Here is a 22,608-nt window from a genome sequence, read left to right on the forward strand (position 1 = left end):
AAACTCATTTATAACTGTCAAACTAAATGAATGTGTGTAAAACGGTTTCAGATGTGTGTGGGGTTATATGTGCAAAATAAATCAGCATTGTTAAATTTTTGTGTGAAGTGGCCCTTTAATCCTTTCACTACCACACTACCAAATGGTTAACCCTTTCACTGCAACAATACATAAGGTTAACCCTTCACTGCCACATGACAAAAGGTTAACCCTTTCACTACCACACTACATACAGACTGTAGTGTGGCAGTGAAAGGGTTAACCTTCTGTAGTGTGGTAGTGAAAGGGTTACGACGCCCAGCATGGTATTTTAACATGGTATTTTAAAGGGTCCCTTTGCCTTTTTGATGAGCTGCTCCTCGATGTTGTTCTCCTTGTAAGACTGGAAGAGGGCAAACAGAGACAGCTTCTCGCAGACCGGGCTGCAGCACAGCACCACCGACACGCTCTTCAACAGGGTGGCTCTGCGGTTGAACGTCTCGTCACGCTGGTCCTCCGAAGAGCTGCTTTTCTGAGAGACAGACGGATGCACAAATAAATAACACATTATTAGGGGGCAGGATTTGGGAATCTTTGCAGGGTTCCCACAGACATTGCAAAATTAATCAATGGTTGATTGATGGGGGGGTGGGGGGGGGGGGTTCGATTTACGATTGATTCTCGATTTATCATGATCGATTATTTAAGGCAATTTGTGAATCGAATTTTAATCTTAGATATGTGAAGCAGAAACATATAGATATCGTCAGGGGTGTAGTGGAAGGAGAGTGTTCCCTCACGTCTCTTTTTATGTCTATGATAAACAAAATGTTAGTGCCGTCTATATTATAAACAATATGTAAGCGCTGTCTATCATAAACAAAATGTCTCTTTACACTCTATAATCAAAGGCAGACAGTAGATTTCCAATAATAGCACTACAACACTGTATAGTGTTGCTCTCAAGTGAAAGACGTCCTATCAAAAGTCCAACTTTTCAGGAATTAAGAAAAACAAATTAAAATCTGAAGTTCCACGCTAGGTCTGGAATGGGATTCATGGTCCTTAGGCTCACAACGTAAAAATACTAAATAATAGGGGGAGCTCCAGTAGCTCACCACGTACCGCGAGTGCTATTTCAGCGCCGTGGACAACCGTGCTCGTCACGGATCTGGGGCTGAGCGAGTTCGAATCCCGGACTGCAGCCGTGCCTTTCCCAGAGTGTCTTCCCCCCCATCTGAACCCTTTCAGCCTGCTTCTGTCGGTCGAACTTGACCAAGTATAAATGCGATAAACGTATAAAAGAGCCAGGGAAATGGCCAAAGTTTAAAAAAAAAAAAATACTAAATAATAAACTTGATTTATATAGTGCTTTTCTAGAACTCAAAGTCACTTTAGACTGCAAAAATATTGCATAGTTTTGAGTGCTCCGTCTTTATTGTGTGAGCCAAAAAGACACATACATGAAGATATTTGCAGTAGTTCTATCTATTACTCAATTTCACAATTTTCTTATATACTATGATTCCCCTGTCACCATGTATGCATATGCTCACTACATGTATTTATTGCTCCATCTCCACCCACTACAAACATGGGAACTCTCTAACCCCCCCCCCCAACCCCCCCCCCCCCCCCCCCTCTCTCTGAGTCGTTGTCTCGTAGTGCTGACCAAGGTGGTGGATGTCTCGGGGTCTTGCCCAAGATTGCAGTGACTGTTCTACGTGCACCACAAGGCCATGGATCAGCTTCTTACTGTCTTCTGTCCGTGGTCTGTCAACGTGGTTCAGACGTTCATTGCTGGGTTAAGTACTTCTATTCTATTCACATAATATGCTTACTACATATATCTATTCTATTCACATATATGCTTACCACTTGTATCTATTGCTATGTCCGCCCATCACAATCACGCAAACTGTCTAACGCCTGTCCCGGCTCCCTGTCCCCTTGTCTCCCTGTGAGTGGCTGTCTCGGAGTGATGACCGCAGTGTTGGACGTCCCGTGATGAAGACCGGGAGGATGCAACCCTATCTGCGCCGCCCCTTCGCCCTCAAATAGATCCGCTATCAGCTCTATCTTTAATCTTTCAAAAATGTTCAGTTGCTATCGCTATCAGCTCTATAATCTTTAATCTTTCAAAATGTTCAGTTGGTATCGCATGCACTTATCTGTGTTTCACTACACACATGAGTGCATGCCTACCAACTGTTCACCTGTTTTATTGCAACACTACTATCACCGACATCTAAGAAGGGAGATCCCCCCTTGAATGGCCCTTCTAAGGTTTCTCTCCTCCACATTGCCTGTGGTGCATTTTTTCCTATTGCTAGGTTTTAGTGAGTTTTTCCTTACCTTCGCGTGGGGTATGTCTGGGAGTGTTGCATTTATTTATTTTGCATTTATTTAAAAATTAATTGGACTTTATGGTGTTCTTGTTTTGTTCTTGACTTATTGTGATGTTTCTTCTTGACTTGTTTAAAGAAGACGTGTCCGGCCCATGGGGACATTAACGTGTGTTGTCGGGCCTTACAAATAAATTTGATTTGATTTGATATTTCAAAAGAAGTAGGCCACCTTTTTGTAACTGTATGTATGTGGGGGTTGTCAGTGTATACAATGGTAGAATAGGGGTCCCTTAACACAGGGGTTCTCAACCTTTCTGCTGCCAAGGCACCCCTGTGTTCAATAAAATATTCCAGGGCATCCCTACATACGATAAAGACTTTTCCGGTCCTGTCTTTTTTGCTACAATGATGACAAAAGAGCTTGCTTTCAAAATAATGTTTATTTAAGAAACCGGGAAACACATTTGTGTGTATATGCAGGCTATATAATGCATTACCCGGTATTAACAGGTGTTACAGGTCTAAATGGCTTAGTACTGTTGACATTACACTGCTTGTAGTAGTAAATCAAATAGCATATTTCTTTAAATAAAATTACAGAAAATTATCACTAAAGTGCTATCTGTTGCAGCTGCACACTTTTCCATAAAAATTGCATATTTGGATAAGTGTGACCATTTCTCAAACTGAAAATCATGTATTTTGTTTTAAATACAGAAAAGGATCACTAAAGTGCTATCTGTTGCAGCTGCACTGTTCTCCATAAAATAGCATATTTGGATAAGTTTGACCATTTCTCAAAAACAGAAAATCATGTATTTTTTTTTAAATACAGAAAAGGATCACCAAGTTACCATTTCTCAAAAAATATAAATAAATACAGAAAATAAGCACTCGTTCACTCAGTGGACATTTCTAGCTCAATGCGAGGTCTGCTGCTGCTGGCTAATAATACGGTCAATACGTGGGGAGATCTTTGACAAGGCAACACGCATGTCATCCTCAAGGCTCAACTTGGCCCTATATTTTGTTTTCAGAGCTGTCATGGATGAAAAGCCAGCTTCACACAGATATGTGGTGCTGAATGGTATCAACACATGAACTGCTGCATCATGAGATACTTGGTACTCAGCACCACACTCTGAAACTAGCTCTCCAGGTGGTATCAGATGAGATTTCAATGAGTTCTTCCAAGAGTTTGGATGGAGATGTGTCAGGAAGCTTTGTCTCAATGTTGTCTGTAAAGGTTTTTTTTTATCCAGAGTAATTGGTGATCCTTTTCTGTGTTTTATTAAATAATGATTTTCAGATTTTGAGAAATGGTCAAACTTATCCAAATATGGTATTTTCATGGAAAACAGTGCAGCTGCAACAGATAGCACTTTAGTGAACATTTTCTGTAATCCAAAAAGAATAAAAAAATATATATTATATATATTATTCTTTTTTTAATCTCAAGGCACCCCTGTTGAGAACCGCTGCCTTAACACATTCGGGACGGGCCACGGAGATCTCCGTGTTTTTTATTCCACCGGTTGCGGACAGAGGCACGGATATATCCGTGGGAAGTTGTTATTGCTTTTATTCCATTTTAATAACCTATTCAAGGTCGCCGAGCGGCACTGCAGATTTACCCTACTCTATGAATTCGAGAAGGTGCAATACCGGCCAGATCCTCTTAGGGGCGCTATCGCGATAATGCAGTGTGCCCTGTGGCTGAACGGATCAGTCTTTTTTTTTTCAGTAGCAGGATTCTGGATGTGCAGCATGTAGCTTGGATTACGTTTCGAATCGCAGATTTCACCATGCAATAAGGGGATTTATCATCAGCCAATGGACATATCAATCTACCAGATGGCGATCGATAACGGGGAAATGCTCGGGGGGGATCAGCCCGGACCACGGTAAGATCTTTTTCACGTCAATTACAGCCCGATCGGGCATTGTTTTGATAGCCATCCAGGCGTTCGGCCTATGTGGCTAGTTAGACGAACACGGTTATTGGTAATCAATAATAATAAACGACGTCCCCCGCCCCCCTTTCATGCATACATGCTTTGGGATCGTGTCGATCATATGCAGTTTGAGTTCTTTCTGTAGCATCTGTAAAACGGTAATGCCATTGGATATAATGTTAGCAGCTATTAGCCCTTTATCTAGCCTCCCAGAAAATATACTAGTCCCAAATCCCGTATAAGGCTTATATTCACGGCGCTATAAAATGAGAACCTATTGATGATTTTTTTTTCTTTAAGCCATTTTTAAGGGACGGTTTATGGACTCAATTGACAATGAGAATGGACAGATAGCAATACTATAAAGTATAGATTTAGCTGTACAAACAGCCCCATGTTTGTTTACATTCCCCGGTCCTCTTGACATTAATTAGACTCACCCCAATGGCCCCGAATGTGTTAACCCTTTCACTGCCGCACTACCAAACGGTTAACCCTTTGACTGCGACAATACACAGAAGGTTAATCCTTTCACTGCCACACGACAGCCGGTTAACCCTTTCACTGCCACACGGCGACCGTCGGTTATGTGATAGTAAAGGGTTAACCTTCTGTTGTGTGGCAGTGGAAGGGTTAAGAAGAAGGCTGGGAACCACTGTACTAGAGTGTATACTACCCCAGAGTTTGAGGCAGAATTGCATGTACAGATTTTTTTTTACACTGAAATTCTAATTCAAACTTGTCTACAATTCTGCAATGAATTTCGAATTTGATTTTTTGTTAAAGTGACCGCCCTAGTACAGATGGATGGATCTTACCTGGAACCTCATCCCTTCCTCTGCCTTCTGGTAGACGTTCTCAAAGGCTGTCTGCTGGTGTTTCAGTGGCAGCATCTTCCTCTTCTCCAGCAAGCCATCTGGTCCCACCTCCAGAAAAAGCCTTGAGTGCAGAGAGAATGAATTATGATTAAACACACTGACGACTACATTAACACTATGATCGCCGGGGACGAGTTAAGAAGTCATTCGTCTTTGATGTCAATATTTCAAAAATCTGTCATCGAAATCATATTTCCTTTCCGGAGCCCTGAGATGTACTGGTGAGCTCCACTCAACTGTCTAACGGTTCGAGAGCGCCATCTGGTGGCCGATCGGCAGATCGGCCAAGAGGGAGGGGCGCGCCAAACAGGAAGTGCTCATCCATATGTGCTCCGGGCACTCGCGATCGGTAGCCGGACTCCATCTCAACACACTGGATGATCAATCGCTCGCCCTAACTCAATAAACAAAGTTATTTGGACGTATATAGTATTATACAACCTGGAAATGGTTCATCAGGATCAACATCCCATAATCGAAAACAGTCTACTCCACGCTGATCGTCCAACGGCGCGAGGAACATACGGTAAGATTCAGCGTTATTTTCTAAGGTATTCCATATAAACTGCTATGATGAACATATGACCCACTCTGGATGAATCATCTAACGCTGCCCACGGAATTATAAACGATCCCCCGCCCATCATCAGATCATACGTAGATCATTCTAGAAGTACGTCCAGTTGAAATTTTTCATCTTGCACAGATTCCTACCAAACTGTATTTGATCATCAATATAATGCATTTAGGGCTATAAATCACGTTCTGAAGAAAGCTGCAGAAAACGCTTAAAAACATACTTATACTTTAGACCATATTTTAGTATGAATATGTGAATGAAAAAGTTTAACGTTGCTACACCCTGAACAATACATATAGGACATTGAATGGGCCATAATAATGGCAATGTAGCAATAGAATTTAAAAAGTTATAGCCCTGCAAAGAAGGGGAACTTCTCCATAGACAAATAGAGCTGGCGAGGGATGGTAAATTATGAATTTAACCCATGGCGATTAAAGTGTTAAACATGGATGAGTACACTAAATTGATAGATTCCGACAAGGTTCAATAGATTAAATCTCTGTATCTATGTATTGCATCAACTGTGTGTATCGTATATATAATATCAACAATTAAAAAGGTAGTAATGCCGTTAACTCAATACCCGCCAACAGCGTTTATATACGTGTTTGGCCGACAACCATTGAATGCCAACCACGTATATATACATTATTTGATCGTTTTTTCTTTTTTCAATATTTTTATTCATTATTCATCCGGGGACCTCAGTGTTACCATAGCATAGGGAATGAGTCTGAGATCGCCAAAGTGCAATACCGGCCGCATCCAGCTAGATGGCGGTATCGAGCACCCTTTGAAACCTTGTATCAAATGTCACCGGGCTCACTTTTCTTTGTCGGGCGAATGGAGCGGTTATAACGATCGGATTGAGACGTGTCAAATGCTCCCGATTAGGGATGTCCGATATTATCGGCCTACCGATATTGGCATAAAAATTTGATATCGGAAAATATCGGTATTCAAAAAATAAATATTTGTTTTATTTTTTACATTTATTTAACCTTTATTTACCCAGGCAAGCAAGTAAGAACAAATTATTATTTTATTTATTGTCAAAGTATGCATAATGTTGTGTTAATTACATGACAAGAGATATGTAATGTTAATTGTTAATTACCTGAAATTATTAAGTTTTTTTTTGGGGGGGGGGGAACCCTGCATATATCGGTATCGGTTGATATCGGTATCGGAAATTAAGAGTTGGACAATATCGGTATAGGTAAAAAAGCCAATATCGAGCATCCCTACTCCCAATGCATGATGTGTGGTGGATTATGTTGGCGACACGATCGACACCAATACTGGGACTCGCGATCAGATAATTGGAATATTCTTTTTGGGGTACATCCTAGTGAAGGTAAGGGCTATATGATATCAATCCTGCATTGATCCAACCATGTCTTGACCACGATCGCAACATGTGTGCAACGTTACTCCACAACGTATGCCGTTGGTGACGATCAAAGCATCAAAAAACGACCCCCCCCCCCCCCCTTTCATGCATTCATGATGAAACATAATACCTATGATATAGATTTGATTTGGGAATAATAGCGTGTACAGGCAAGAAACGGCAACGTTTATAGTAGAATTGACATACTATTACTCAGCCTTTCGGGGATTACACCAGACCACGCTATAACGATACTTATATTCACCACGGTATAACACAGGAACATATGGATGGAAAAATGTATTCTTTTTCACATATTGAACGATAGATAGGTGATGTCAAATGGGCCATAGTATTGTATCCATAGCTATAATATAGAATATAGTTATAGCTCTACAAACAAGGTGACACACTCCTATCTTTTAAAGCGTGGCAGTGCTACAACGGGGCCCCGTCTAATCCCCGGCGGTCAATGAGTTAAACAGCAACCTCTAGAGGCTCTAGGCAAAAGATGACAACACGGTACTACGCTTTGTTTACAGTTTTTGTCTGATGTGTTGATTGGATTTAAGGGGGTATAGAGGAGGGGTTGCTACTGCTGACTACACCTCAGGCTCTACCAAGAGAGGTATGGAGACATTCACAGTAGAATAACTTACTGATGAACTCCAACCCCCACATCAGAACAAAACAAAGGAAACAACGGGCAATACCAAGTGGAGCCCTTTTTCCTACTGTTTGACGGCATTCCAAGTGAATAAGGTATGTCTCTATATCACCTCCAGGCTGCAGAACAGCTCCTTCCCGAGAGCCATCACTGAACTGAACAATCACCCCCCCCCCCCCCCCCCCTATTGCCACCACATCTACATCTACCTCACTATAATACTTGTATGTGCAATATGACAGATGTTGGGAAATGCGCAATAATGGTATTCTCTAATGTGCAATATTTTCCGCCGATGTGAAATATATATTTTTTCTGTGGGTACATTAATGTGTGGTGTGATAGTGAGTATGTGTACAACTAATGTATGTATGGTAGTGTGTCTATGGGTACATCATGGATGTGTTGTGTGGTTGAGTGTGTATGTAGGTATCGTTCTTTTAGGTGCTGCACAAACTAATTTTGTTGTACTGTATTGTACAATGACAATAAAGCTTTCTACTTCTACTTCAATTCCTGACTTGCCTGTCAGTCTGTCTATCCATTCTTGGTCTGTGTATCATCAGCAGTACTGAACAGGTCTAGTTGGTGGAACTGGAGCCTACCTCTCAACAGACATGGCTGCCAGCATCCGGACGTGATGGTGAGGGTCCGACAGGTGGGAGGGGAGGACGACTGACACTCGACGACTGACTGACTCCTCCTCCTCTCTAATGTCTAGGACCGCCCAATTACAGCACGGGTCAGCCTGACGCGAGGAGGACAAACGTCAGAAGGGGAGAAGCATTCATCTGGTGAGATTAGTGTAACAATAATATATCTATCAACTTTGTTGTATATTTTTTTTTCTTTTTTTTTAGTGAATGCTGTTGTTTTTGTGCATTTATCGTAAATAAAAAATAAATATATATAGAAGGAAATATGCAAAAAAGAAATCCCAGCAGTAATCCCTCTTGTATTGGGAAATATGAACAATGACAAACAGGATGTTAATAAACACTGACGTATCAAAAAGACGAACATGGAAGTACACTGAGGGAATCTTTATATCGAAAATAAATCTCCAAAAAGTCTATGATCAAACCAGATGCAGAACCTCTGTGAGCTCACCTCCAGCAGAGCGACCAGACATGCCACTAAAGCAGCTCGTACCGTCGCTGTGCACTTCCCCGTCTGGGCCAGGATACTGCAACACAGCCAACGTGATTACGTTAAAAACTGGATCCAAGAATAGGTGTAGATGGCAACATGACGGGCCAGCTACAGATGCAGCACTGAAAAATCGAACCTCTGCTGCTCCTCTGCTGCTGCTCCACCACTCCACGGGCCAAACTGATTTTGTGACTCCTATTGTTCTGGACCGGCCAGATTACACACCTCCACTGCCTCCCACAGTGTATCACTGGGGAGACTTTTTCATCTTAAATTTGTATTCGTCCCAAACGCCCCAGCTCCATCCGATTGCTTAGCTTTTTTCACTATTTACTTATCATGCATTGCAACACTAATATATGGGCAGTACCCCAAGTCAGACTGCCCATATACAAATTATCTTGGGGATCTGAGGGCAGTAGCCCCCGACCCCATCCCTGGGGGAGCACTTAAGTTAAGTACCCTCCATTTGTTCACTTTGGGAGCCAGCAAGAGGAAGGGGAACTATGTGAGAATGCTATTCATCGACTACAGCTCGGCATTCAATACCATAGTCCCCTCCAAACTCATAGCCAAGCTCAGGGACCTGGGCTTGAACTATGACCTCTGCCAGTGGGTCTTGGACTTCCTGACGGGCAGACCCCAGGTGGTGAGAGCAGGCAACTGCACCTCCTCATCCATCACCCTCAACATAGGGGCCCCCCAGGGCTGTGTTCTGAGTCCCCTCCTCTACTCCCTGTACACACACGACTGTGTGGCTCAGCGGAGTAGCAACACAATCATCAAATTTGCTGACGACACAGTGGTGGTGGGCCTGATCTCTGCCAACGACGAGAGGGCCTACCTGGAAGAGGTCAAGGTCCTGGCGGGATGGTGCCAGGAAAACAGCCTCTCCCTGAACGTCAGCAAAACAAAGGAGATGATTGTGGACTTCAGGAGGTTGGGGGTCAAGGACTACAGCCCCCTCAGCATCGACGGGGCACCGGTTGAGAGAGTCAACAGCTTTAAGTACCTCGGGCTCGGAGCCTACATATCCGAGGACTTGACATGGACCACACACATTGACAGTGTTGTGAAGAAGGCACGACAACGCCTCTACTTCCTCAGGCGCCTAAGGAAGTTCCAAGTCAGTCAGAAGATCCTTAAGAACTTCTACTCATGTACAATAGAGAGCATCCTGACTGGCAACATCACCTCCTGGTTTGGGAATAGCACTGCACAAGACCGAAGCAGACTACAAAGAGTGACACGTTCAGCCGAACGCACAATTGGAGGGGGGCTCCCCACCCTCCAGAACATTTACAACAAGCGGTGCAGGGGCAAGGCTAAGAGAATCATTAAAGACTCCAGTCACCCGGACAACTGCCTCTTTGAACTGCTGCGGTCAGGCAAGCGATACCGGAGTCTCAAGGCGAGCACAGAAAGACTCAGAAGAAGCTTCTATCCCCAGGCCATCAGGCTGCTCAACGAACAATGAACACTACACAACAACAACCATCAAACGCACATAGCACACACATCCACACGCACACACTCACTTTAAACAAACACACTGTAGCACCCACTCCCCACACTTTATAGCACACACTCACTTTAAACAAACACACTGTAGCACCCACTCCCCACACTTTATATTTATTGATGAAGGATTGCACTACAACTCGTACACCAGGGCTATTCAACTGGCGGCCCGCGGGCCAGATCCGGCCCGCGGGATGATTCTGACCGGCCCGCCAAAGATTACATGATGATAATTTTTTTTCTTTTTTTTTTAATGTTTTCTTTTCATGTCAACGTTAACACGCACAATTGAGCCAAAAGTCACTCAATTAATGACAAATTTCATTGATAAATTGAGGGAAAACTTTGCAAGTCGATTTGATGAATTTGACATGTCCAGAGAATTGATGCATTTTGTGAGCAACCCATTTGCCAATGTAGCTGCTATTTCCACAAAAGGACAAGAGTTCCTTGCATCACTTCACATTGATGAAGGTCTCCTGCAACTTGAAATAATTGACAAGCAAGCATCATCTGCTCTGAAGCAGGCACTTGAGAATGAATCCACCACAACATTTTGGATAAAGTGTATTCATGTCAAGACATTCCCCAAAATAAAAACGCTGGCAATATCTGTGCTAACAATGTTTGGCTCAACATACACCTGTGAATCCAGTTTCTCTCACATGAATGCCATTAAAACAAGCAACGTGCCTCCTTGACAAATGAGCATTTGCATCACTGTTTGCGGGTAGCCCTCACTTCCTATGAACCCTCTTTCTCTGCCATTGCCCAGTCAAAGAAGTGCAATCGCTCTCATTAGATGTGTGTATGTAGGCTAGGCCTGTCTGCCCCCCACCCCCCTGATGTTTGAGAGTTAAGAGTGGACAATAAGTGCTAATAAGATGCTGTGATTTGCTGTTGTTGCACAGACATGAAGCACTTTTTCATAAGCTCAGCTGCACTATAAATGTGTTTTTTTGTTCAAGTGTTGATGTTAGAATGTTCAGATGCACATCATGCACTTGTTTGTTTTTTATTTTATTTTTATATTGAAATGTTGAAGAGGAGATGTTGCAGTTGTTGCACAGTCATAAATGAAGCACTTTCTGCAGGAGATGTTGCAGATGTGGCACATAAATGAAGCACTTTTTTTGAAAAGTATACTACTTTTGCAATGTAGTTAAATAAAAGTTGTGAAAATGTGGTTGCGTGTTGTGTCAAGTGTACATATATTCATAGCACGGGGAGGCGCCGTGGCAGTCCGGCCCCTGGCCCCTTGGGTTTCTGACAATGTGGCCCCCTGAACAATTTAGTTGAATAGCCCTGTCGTACACCTTAGTGTAAATTGTACCTAAATTGTACCTCATCCCATTTCTGCTTTGCACTATATAGTATTGTACATTAGTACACTGCATAGTATTGTATATTATATGGTAACTCAGTTACGTCTATTCTGCATCGAACATTGTACATATGTCTATACTGAACACTGTGACCTCATTTTCTACTTCTAATTTACATGCTATACTATGTTATTTGATACTATCTTGTCTAGCACAGTCTCTGGAGCGTAACAGTAAGAAGCATTTTGTATGAAAGTATTCTGTACTTCTGTATGACAACTATTAAAGAAACTTGAAACTTGAGCCACCAGCCCCCTGAAATATAACACCTGAGTGCTAGTTCTAAAGTGGCAGAGGAGCAGCAGAAGGGATCTGAATGTTCAGTGCTGCATCTGTATGCAGAAATGGATAAACCTAGTATAAAAGTTCCTTTTTTAATCAAACATTTCATATATCCAGGAAAGTTTCGGTAGCAGACTCTCACAGTTACACACATTCACACCTGGGAGCTGCTGCCCAGTACAACCACAAGTCCTCTACTGTTGGCCACTGAGCAGCTCTACTGCATTTGGGGATTAAGTGCCTTGCTCAAGGGCACCTCAACCGTAGTTGTATTTGGGAGGAGGGAGTGACACTTCTCTTGCTCACATCTTCTCAGCCGGCCCAGGGATTCAGATAGGCAACCGGCATCCCAAAGATCTCTATTGAGAGAAATTACATTATTCTAGGAGCTTAACCCTTTCACTGCCACACTACCAAATGGTTAACCCTTTCACTGCGACAACACATAAAGTTAACCCTTTCACTGCCACACGACAAATGGTTAACCCTTTCACTACCACACTACAGAATGTCAACCTTTTACTATCACACTACAGATAACGTCTGTAGTGTATTAGTAAAGGGTTAACCTTCTGTAGTGTGGTAGTGAAAGGGTTAATGCGAAAAATGTCGATTTCTGACACCTGCTGGCCGCAAGCGGTACTGTCTCTGTGTTTTCAATACATTTCCCATTAGCCTCTTTTTATTAAAAATGTTTTACATGGGGCGGTTAGGTGGTCGAGCGGAGATTGCGTTCGTCACCAGCCCCGGAGCTGTGAGCTTGGTTCGCCTGTTCGAATCCAGCTCACAGCTCCGGGGTTGTCACCAGCTTGGCTGGCCGTCTGCACTGATACAATTGGCTGTATCAGAGGGTGGGAGAAGCTGGCGGGGTGGGTCCGGGTCGCGTATAGCTTATCCGCAACAGTAAGTGACTTCCGGGGTAGGCCTGATTGGCCCCGACAGGCACGTGACGCGCAACTTTCTCTGCCGCGCGGCACGCTCCGCGGAGCGGAGCGGCAGAGCTTGTGGAATTACGTAACCGTCCAAATCAGCTATGACTTTCATTCGGCGCTTCAGCTCACCTGGCATAGCAGCGGTCCGCGGTCCTGCGGTTCGTTGTTGACGCCAGTTCGAATCCCATGATTTTTTTTTTTTTAACGTGATTTTTTTTTTAACGTGTATTCTTTCACCGGTTAAGGTTAGGCATGGTTAAGGTTAAGGTTAAGGTTAGGCATTGTTTCGGAGTTGGTTAAGGTTAGAACGGTTAAGTTTAGGCGCTGTTAAGGAGCTGGTTAAGGTTAGAGTTTGTGTTAGAGAATGGCAATATTCTTTCTATGGTTAAGGTTAGGCATGGTTAAGGTTAAGGTTAGGCATTGTTTCGGAGTTGGTTAAGGTTAGAACGGTTAAGTTTAGGCGCTGTTAAGGAGCTGGTTAAGGTTAGAGTTTGTGTTAGAGAATGGCAATAGACAGCCTATTTCCGCGCGACAGCTCTCAGCAGTCTCGTTGCGCGTCCTGAGTTTGCCGCGTCACGTGCCTGTCGGGGCCAATCAGGCCTACCCCGGAAGTCACTTACTGTTGCGGAACAGGTACACGCGTCCGGGTCGTTGTAAACAGCGACTCCTACAGTTCGGTCGGGGCGCCTGCTAAGCGCGGATTGGACGTGAGGGGGATAGTGTGGTCCTCCCACACGCTACGCCCTCTCAATGAGAATCCGCGCTGCCAGGTGAAAAGAAGCGGTGATTGGCTGGACGTGTGTCGGAGGAAGCACGTGGTAGCCTCCACTCTCCCAAATGATCCGACTGTGGGGGGTAAAGCGCAGCGACCAGGAAGGGACTGGGAATTGGCATACGACTAACATTGGGATGGGAGAAAATCGGAGGAAAATGGAGGGGGAAAAAGACCAATAAAAAAAAAAAAAAGTTTTACATGCGGGCGGTCAGGTGGCGTAACGGAGATTGCGTTCGTCACCAAACCCCGGAGCGGCTAGATTCGCCTGTTCGAATCCAGCTCACAGCTCCGGGGTTGTCACCAGCTTGGCTGGCCGTTCACACTAATACAATTGGCAGTATTAGAGGGTGGGAGAAGCTGGCGGGGTGGGTCCGGGTCGTTGTAAACAGCGACTCCTACAGTTCGGTCGGGGCGCCTGCTAAGCGCGGATAGGACTTGAGTGGGATAGTGTGATCCTTCCACACGCTACGCCCTCTCAATGAGAATCCGCGCTGCCAGGTGAAAAGAAGCGGTTGATTGGCTGGACGTGTGTCGGAGGAAGCACGTGGTAGCCTCCACTCTCCCAGACCGACTGTGGGGGGTAAGTGCGCAGCGACCAGGAAGGGGATTGGGAATTGGCATAACGACTAACATTGGGATGGGAGAAAATCGGAGGAAAATGGAGGGGAAAAAAAATAAAAAATTTACATGCAGTATTTTTGCAGAGGGAAATCTTGGTTTCTTATTGGTCGAGGTGGCTGAATATTTGTTTTCTATTGTTGTCAAAAATACCCCGCATTCTGTACATGAAGAAACTATCGCATCTTGTTAGTTCCTGGCATACTTCTGGTATGTGGAGAAGGCTGACTAAGCATGTCTCACCAGACCATTTGAGAGTTAGAGCAGCGAAGGAGAGTGCCGTGTTGAAGCGATAGTGGCCTCGATTTTTATCTGCAGACTCTTCATCACATTTAGTTCCAGACATGCATTGTGATCGGACAAGAGACATTCCACTGGTTATAACTGCAGTACTATGTTGTAATAACATTCCAATGTATGCAGTGCTATGTATGCTACAGAACTCTGCATACAGCCTCATTCCTATGAATGCAGCACACTGATACCAATTATCTCTCTCTCTCTCTCTCTCTCTCTCTCTCTCTCTCATTATTGCTTAGATAATTGCCCCCCCCCACCCCACCCAACCACCTCCAATGTAGTTTCCCCCCCACCCCACCTACCCAACCTCCTCCAATGTACAGTTTCTTCGTCAAATGTATATACTCTCTTTTTTATACTATTTTTGTGTCACAAACAGTACTGAGTTTGTAAATCTGGTATGTCATAAATGTATAGATGTAGCAGTACTGTCTATCTGTATATCATGTATGTCATATATGTTATGATGAATTGAAAATGGGGGACCCTGATGTAAACAAGACGAAAGTCTTTCTCTGGTCTGCATCCCCTTAACAATTGTGTGTATTGTACCCATTGTGCACATTTTCAATCAATCAATCAATCAATCAATCAATCAATCAATCAATCAATCAATCAATCAATCAATCAATAGATAAAGCACAGACCAGAATCCAGACACCACTTGCAGCAGGGTTCCCTGGACATGTCTCATTTCGTCCGGCAGGTGTCGGGTTCTCGCCAAGCTCCTTATAGACGGTAATAAAGCCCTCAGCACAGCGGCACAGATCTCCTGGTCCTGACGGTAAAGAGAACACAGGTCCCTGCGAACACAACACAACACATGTACAGTAACAACTACTGCTCCACTGTCTAAATACCCAACACCAGGCTTGCGTAGGTGATTTGGTTGCACAGTGTTTGAATGACGCCACGTGCATGCAAGCTCCCGCATAAATGTTCCCTCACCTACGCACAGACTAAAGACAATGCCTAATTGCCTCTACGAATGGAATGTAACACATTTCATTCACAAGTTGTGTGTGAATGTATCTGAGAACATATTTGAACACACCTGACGACCTGATCTATTGATATGCAAAGTAGCCAGGTGGATACTTAGCGAGTTGGCACATCAGTCGAGTGCAGCGCATTCCTGTGTGCATGCGCGTGCACAGCCGTGCATGTGCGTGCGCGTGCACATCCGTGCATGTGCGTGGGCGTGCTTCTGCTCACAGAGCCGGTTGCACGGTGTGCAACCCTGTCCCATGAGCAATGCACCTCTGCCCAACATGACTAAGGTTTTCCCTGGCTTTTCAAGAGGCTTAGGTCGGTGGTGGCTTGGAGACGGGGGGTTGAAGACATCAGACACTTTCATTTGATTTATTTGATTCCCTGTTAGCTGCTATTCTTCCTGTGGTCCAACAAGTGTTATTATGGGGGGGGGGGGGGGAACAAGCGTTCTGGAACCCGTTCAGCAGGTCTGATGCAAAGATAGAACACTACTAGAACTTATACAGAGGCCACATGCAAATACAAGACATAGTTTGACCTCTCAGGCTTCAAGTTTTCCTTCATGGTAAAAATAGAATGCTGGGGTTTCTAGGAGTGTAATATACAGGGGAAAACCCTGACAGCACAACGGCATATAATAACTACTAATGCTTCACCATCCACATACTGTAATATTAGGGGTGGGATAAAAATATGTATACTGTGATATATCGTAGTACTTCCCCTCTTGCGAAATGTTATCAATACACTGGCGCCAAGTTTCGATATTAACACTTTCAGTGCCGTTCACGTAGATCTACGGTTCTGTCATCTGATCGTTGAGTGCCGGAAACGTAGATCTACGTTTCTGTCACGGTATTTCTTTTATTATCTATATCCATTCATAATTCAGCGGGGCACCTTGTGCGTACTGTTATGAGTGTGTCTAAGCTGGCAGACGGTATTATACCGCCCTCTAACGCCTTCGGCCAGTAATGCACCCGGTTAGAAATGGGTTCGTTTATTTTCTATACCGAGCTGCGGCGTGGGGGCGGGTCCTAAACACTCCGGCAAAACGCACGCTTATAGGGATGGCTTGGACAACTGACACCGCCCGCCCATTGAAGAGCAATGCCCAATAATGTCGGAGGGACGATCGCTGTGGATAACTGGAATGGCAATGAGATTATTGGATTCTTTTTTTTTCATTACTTCAGAGACCAGGTAAGGACACTATATATGAAAGCTTGCATTGATCTGATATTTATTTCTACTGCGATTGAAACTATATGTTTATGTGTCTGGCTGTTCTGCCGTTGGGATGCAGGAGGGGGGGGGGGGGGGGGGGGGGGCACGCCGGTCTAAACCACATTGCATGCGTGCACCACAAAGGATAATAGTGATGATCACTACCCACTTTCAAAAACACTCCCAAAGAACACCTACGGGAGACTGCAATTTGAAACTGGCCCCTACAAATGTCCTAAGCCAGTTGTACAGTAAATGACCAAGTATGGCTTTGTCAGTATTCCAATGTACAGTGTACAGTGTCCCCCACCCACCCCCTACTCACCCCCCCCCCCCCCCCCCCACCTCCAATGTACAGTCCCCCCCCCCCTCCCCCACCCACCCAACCCCACCCCACCTACCCAACCTCCCCCAATGTACAGTTTCTACGTCAAATGTATATACACTCTTTTTCTGGACACTTTTTGTATCACAAACAGTACTGTATTTGCAAATCTGGTACGTCATAAATGTATAGATGTAGCAGTACTGTCTAGTGTCTATCTGTATGCCGTGTGTGTCATATATGTTATGATGAATTGAAAATGGGGGACCCTGATGTAAACAAGACGAAAGTCTTTCTCTGGTCTGCATCCCCTTAACAATTGTATGTATTGAGCTGTACTGTACTGTACCCATTCTGCAATCTGTTAATAAACTTTTCAATCAATCAATCAATCAATCAATGATCTAGCGTTGATTTCAGGAAGATCCGATAATCAGGCGAAAAATTACAACGTGTTTATTGAATTACACAAAAACGCTGTTTTCGTGTCTTTTCCCTGGAATTGCTCAGAAGCGGCCGGACTATGTTCATATTCAAAACGGTATCAAACGGAAATGTACGGATGAAAAAAGAATCTGTTTTTTGCACGTTGACCAGAAGTAGCTCAATGAGACTCGAGGGCGTTATTAGACCCATAGCGATACTATAAAATATAGGTTTAGTTAGGGCTGGGCGATATGGAAAAAAATCATATCGCGATAACGATATGATAATGTTATCATATTTCTCGATATCGATAATTATCGAAAATTGTTATAAGTATAATTTTATTTTTTTTATAAACAACAGATGTATGTTTATTTTGCAGCAATTCTTTGTCGTTGCCGCCATCTTTAGTGTTACAGCCCCTCACACTCCAGTTCTCAGGCTGCAGCTGGTTTAAAAGCTAAAGTAAACCAGCTTCTCTGCTGGCTGTGGCTCCAGGGGAGTTGAACAGTTCTGGCTCTGCTAGTTTATTTTCGATCTTTTGGCGCTTTTTTGGTGGATAAACCACCGCACATGTGCACCGTGACTCGTGACTGGAGTCTAGTTCTGCTAGCACACATAGCCTACTGTGTACAGACGGTTTCAAACTGTATTTTAAATTAGAAAGCAAACAAAATAAATGGACAAGAGAAATAAATCTCAATTTGGTCAGTATTGTCATTTGGACAAGCAAAGCCATTACTTTAAGTTGCAGGCAAGAAAGACAAGTCTGTCCACTGTCTCTGGTTTTAAAACTGCCCTGTTGCAGGTCACAAAAAAAATATATATATAAAAAAAAAAAAAAACGGTTTTTTTAAATTTTGATATTCGATATCGATTATTAAAATATATCGCAATATTTATCGTTATCGTTATATCGCCCAGGCCTAGGTTTAGTGCTACAAACTACAACTACGTTTACATGGGTTTAATGGGCGGCACGGAAGTGGTCACTTCCCGGGAAGGGGCGTGGCACTCAATGTGTTAAAAGAAAAAGCTTTCATGTCAATTCTGTGAATAAATACATATTTCCTGCTTTTTGCCTTTTTATGGGTATTTTTTCAGTTGCACATATTGTGATGTACATACGTACATGAAATGTCATTGCAATATTATCAACTATCGCAGATATCGCATAGCGTGATATTATCGTTATCGACGGCCAAACTTGTCACAGTATCGTGTGGTGAGTCACTCGTCCCGTCCCTATGTAATATCAGAGCTGTGTTCATGGGAACAGATGCCTGAGGGAAGTGCAGGTTGTGGCTGCTGTTGTTGCCAGGTGACTATTAAACCCCATTAGAAGCGTGGAGCTCTTCTGCTAAAAGGTGAAATATCGTTTAAAACATGCTGAGCTCTCAGTGGCATCAGGATGGAAGGTGCAATAATCCAGCATTTCTATTGAAACGAACAAGGAAAAAGAAGCCATGCATGAAAGAAACCCAGTCTCCGGTGGACACACAGCCTTAGTCCAAAGAGCAGCGTGGCTACATGAGTAGAGTTCTGGACTCATGATCAGAAGATCACCGGATCGAGCCCCGGTCAAGGCTGCTGTCGGAAAGTGGTGTTGTTGTCCAGCAGGGGGCACTCTGTCCTCTGGAATTGTCAGTAACAATGCCTGTTACAGTGATAAGGACACCGTACAGCTGCGAGTGCCGTCCTTCGGATGAGACGCTAAACAGAGGTCCTGACTGAATTCGGTCGGTAAAGAACCCAGGACACCTATCGTAAAGAGTAGGGGGTTCCCCAACGTTCCTGGTCAAATTCCCAATCAGGTCTCTGACATCAAGGCCACCTAATCATCCCTTCCCCTTAACTCATTCAGCGCCAGTCACAAGTAAAGTCGTGTTAACTAGCCAACCGTTCAGCGCCAATCACGAGTATAGTCGGGTTTTAATCGTTATTTCTTTTATTAGCTATATCCATTAATTTTTCATCCATCCAGCCTGATGTTATCATTGGGAATGGGTCTGAGCTTGCAAAAGGGCAAATACCGCCGCCTATGCCTTCCAGCCGGTATTGCACATCATTGAAATCCCTTCCTGTTACAAAGGGTCAGATTAAACCGAATATATATATTTATTACTTGAGATATATTGTATAGTATTTGTATATCGTCTGATATCCCTTGTATATTCTTTGTACATATACACGGAATATCCCTTTACCTAGTACAGGCCAGACCATAATATTCGTTCTCCTATTGGACAGCGATTCCCTAGGCGCCACGGCCATACCCCCAATGTCTAGTTCAAAGTCACCGCTAAGACATGCCTGGACATGCCCGGTTCTGCGCAGTAATATGAGACAGAAATAAGGCTGGTACTAGATTATTCACCTTACGTATAAATACGTTGCAGGTGGATACAGCAGTTAGTTACCCGAAACGTGTTACCGTAATAAGTTGAAGCCTCACACCACGATACAACGTGCTGTGAAGTGGGCCCGTTTTGCCCCGAAATAGAGCCTTGAGACCGCGTGCGAATTGATAGCTGAAGTGTCAGAGTTTAACGCTGTATCGTCGAGTTCGACCTATTCTATTATTAAGTAATAGTCTATTATGTATAGTGTATCGTGCGGCTACCGTTCTACAGTGACCAGCATTACCAACGTTTCATCGTACCGAGCTAGTGTGCTTATCCAGGCTGGGCGGCCTAACCTTGTGCCGTCATCCGAGGAGCCCTAGACGAGAACCGTGTGGATATGTACACTGGATAACCTACACCGACGACTACAGAGCCCTTTTCGGCTGGATTATAATGCTTTGGTCCTGTGGCTGTTGGAGCAGAGAATCGTCTACCCCCACTACCGTGTGGGATTTACCCTGTGAGGAGCACCGTCGAGCCCGCCTCTAGGACTCTGAGGCTGGCTAGCTTTCCTCCATGCGGCACTGCACACCGGAGAATAGCTGTTGCTTTGTCTACGGATCAAGGGATTATTGCACTGTCTCCTGTACCTGGAGTCTCCTTATTCCTCGTTGATCCAGACTTTTGCTACCGACAAATCCTCTCCCCTGCTGGCTTACAACCGGAGGGAACCCCCTTAGTATCTCCAGCTGACCTACTAGTGTACCATATATAATTCTTATGCTACAGGTGGTATTAATTATCCCCTTCGTAATATGCTCATGGACTTACGCTCTTGACCTATTCATGCACATTCTTCGCCTTACAAGCGCAACTCTCAATCTTAATAAATGTAAGATAATCTTGGTGCTCTTCTAATAAATATTATTATAAACAGTACTTTCTTGTTAAGCCGTGTTATTGTGTGGGTGTTCATCTCATATACATGTGTACTGTATGGCCAGTAGTAATGTACATAACTCAGTAGTGGTTTAATGATACCATACTTATTCAATACAGTCAGGGAATTGTACCCCTCAGTTACACTTCCCCTTGGGCTGTACGCTGATCTAACAAGTCCGGTCCAGGTTTTCCTTCTCGGAAGAGTAACGTTTATAACACATGGACTGGGGAGACTGGGAGCAGCGTGGATTATGCCTTTCGGACATATAACGTTGGATCAATAAACGGGATCAATATTTGGAATGGCGATCAGGAATTGGATTCATCTTTTTGCAGGACATCAGATGTGAGGTAAGGACTCTATGTTACGAATCTTGGGTTAATCCGATGTTTCTTTCGCCACAATCGGAGTGTGTGTGTGTGTGTGTTTCTGACGTTGGCTGCAGGCAAAGCACTGAGAAGCGATTTTTCAGCCCCCGCTTCTGTTCGTGCATGATGACACATATAATACCGATAATCTAGCGTTATTTTCAGAACGATTCATAAATCAAGCGACAAATGGCACGATTTCTAAGGAAATACATTGAAGCGCCGTTTGCTCGAGTTTCTTGAGATTAGACAGAATGCTCTGGAAATATACTCTTATTCACCACGGTATAAAACGGAAATGTATGTATGAAAAAACAATCTGTTTTGTGCATGTTGACTGGAAGCAACTCACTGACAATCGACGGGTGTATTAGACCCATAGCTATAATATAAGATATATTTTAAGCACTCGCAAATGTCGCAGTCCCCCCATTGATTAAAGCGATGGCGCTCTAGTGCCCTCTGGCGCCCCGACCCGTGGCACTGAATGAGTTAATTGACTGATATCAATCCCTGTCTCCTGAGCCGTTCGGCCATTGTGTAGTGTGATGTGTGCCTGGTGCCAGTGTATGGCAGCCATTGAGCCTGTGTAGCCCAAGGTTGGGTGCTACCAGTGGTGGTGAAGGAGTCAATTTCCACCCTACATTGTAAAGCGATTTGAGTGTCTAGAAACACGCTATATAAATGCAATTAATTATTATTATAAAGAGGAAGGCTTCCTTACGCCAGAGGTTTGAGCAGGGAGTCAAACTCCTCTGGTGACAGAGAATCCTCAGCAGGAAGCTTCTTCAGCAGGACAAGGTACTAGGGGAGGAACAGAAATACACCATCAGTATTGTGACAACAGGGACACGCAAAGTAGTCAATGTTACTACAATTGAGTACTGTTTTCAGAGAAACAATGTTTTCAAACTTTGTTATCTAAAATATGGTAAGTAAATAATGTACATTATATGCGACAAATAAAACACAACTTGAACTAGAGTGTTGTGTTCATTCTAAAGAGAGTAGAGGTCGAGTTGTGGACAGCGACTCCTACAGGTCGGTTGGTGCGCCTGCGCAGTAGAATCAGGAAGTGTTGGGGGCAGCGTGAACCTCCCACTCGTTACTCCTCGTCACTGAGAGATCGAGCTGCGCAGGTGAAAAGATGCGACTGCTGTTACCTCAAGTACCGGAGGGGACTTGTGCTATGTATGACTTAGTCCACATTGCA

General features: G+C 43.9%; 1 protein-coding gene across 1 annotated transcript in view; it reads right to left on the reverse strand.

The window, feature by feature from the left end:
• atm (ATM serine/threonine kinase) overlaps positions 1-22,608 on the reverse strand; it is a 184,878-nt gene that overhangs the window by 122,855 nt on the left and 39,415 nt on the right. The window contains exons 19-24 of the mRNA XM_084308894.1: positions 22,120-22,199; positions 15,416-15,571; positions 8,914-8,989; positions 8,409-8,551; positions 5,101-5,221; positions 341-511 (exon numbers count right to left, since the gene is read on the reverse strand). Coding sequence (XP_084165020.1) covers positions 341-511; positions 5,101-5,221; positions 8,409-8,551; positions 8,914-8,989; positions 15,416-15,571; positions 22,120-22,199 — 747 coding nt within the window. The remainder of the gene's footprint in view (positions 1-340; positions 512-5,100; positions 5,222-8,408; positions 8,552-8,913; positions 8,990-15,415; positions 15,572-22,119; positions 22,200-22,608) is intronic.

The sequence above is a fragment of the Notolepis coatsorum genome (genome assembly GCF_963971535.1).
Source record: "Notolepis coatsorum genome assembly, chromosome: 1".
Classification (NCBI taxonomy): domain Eukaryota; kingdom Metazoa; phylum Chordata; class Actinopteri; order Aulopiformes; family Paralepididae; genus Notolepis; species Notolepis coatsorum.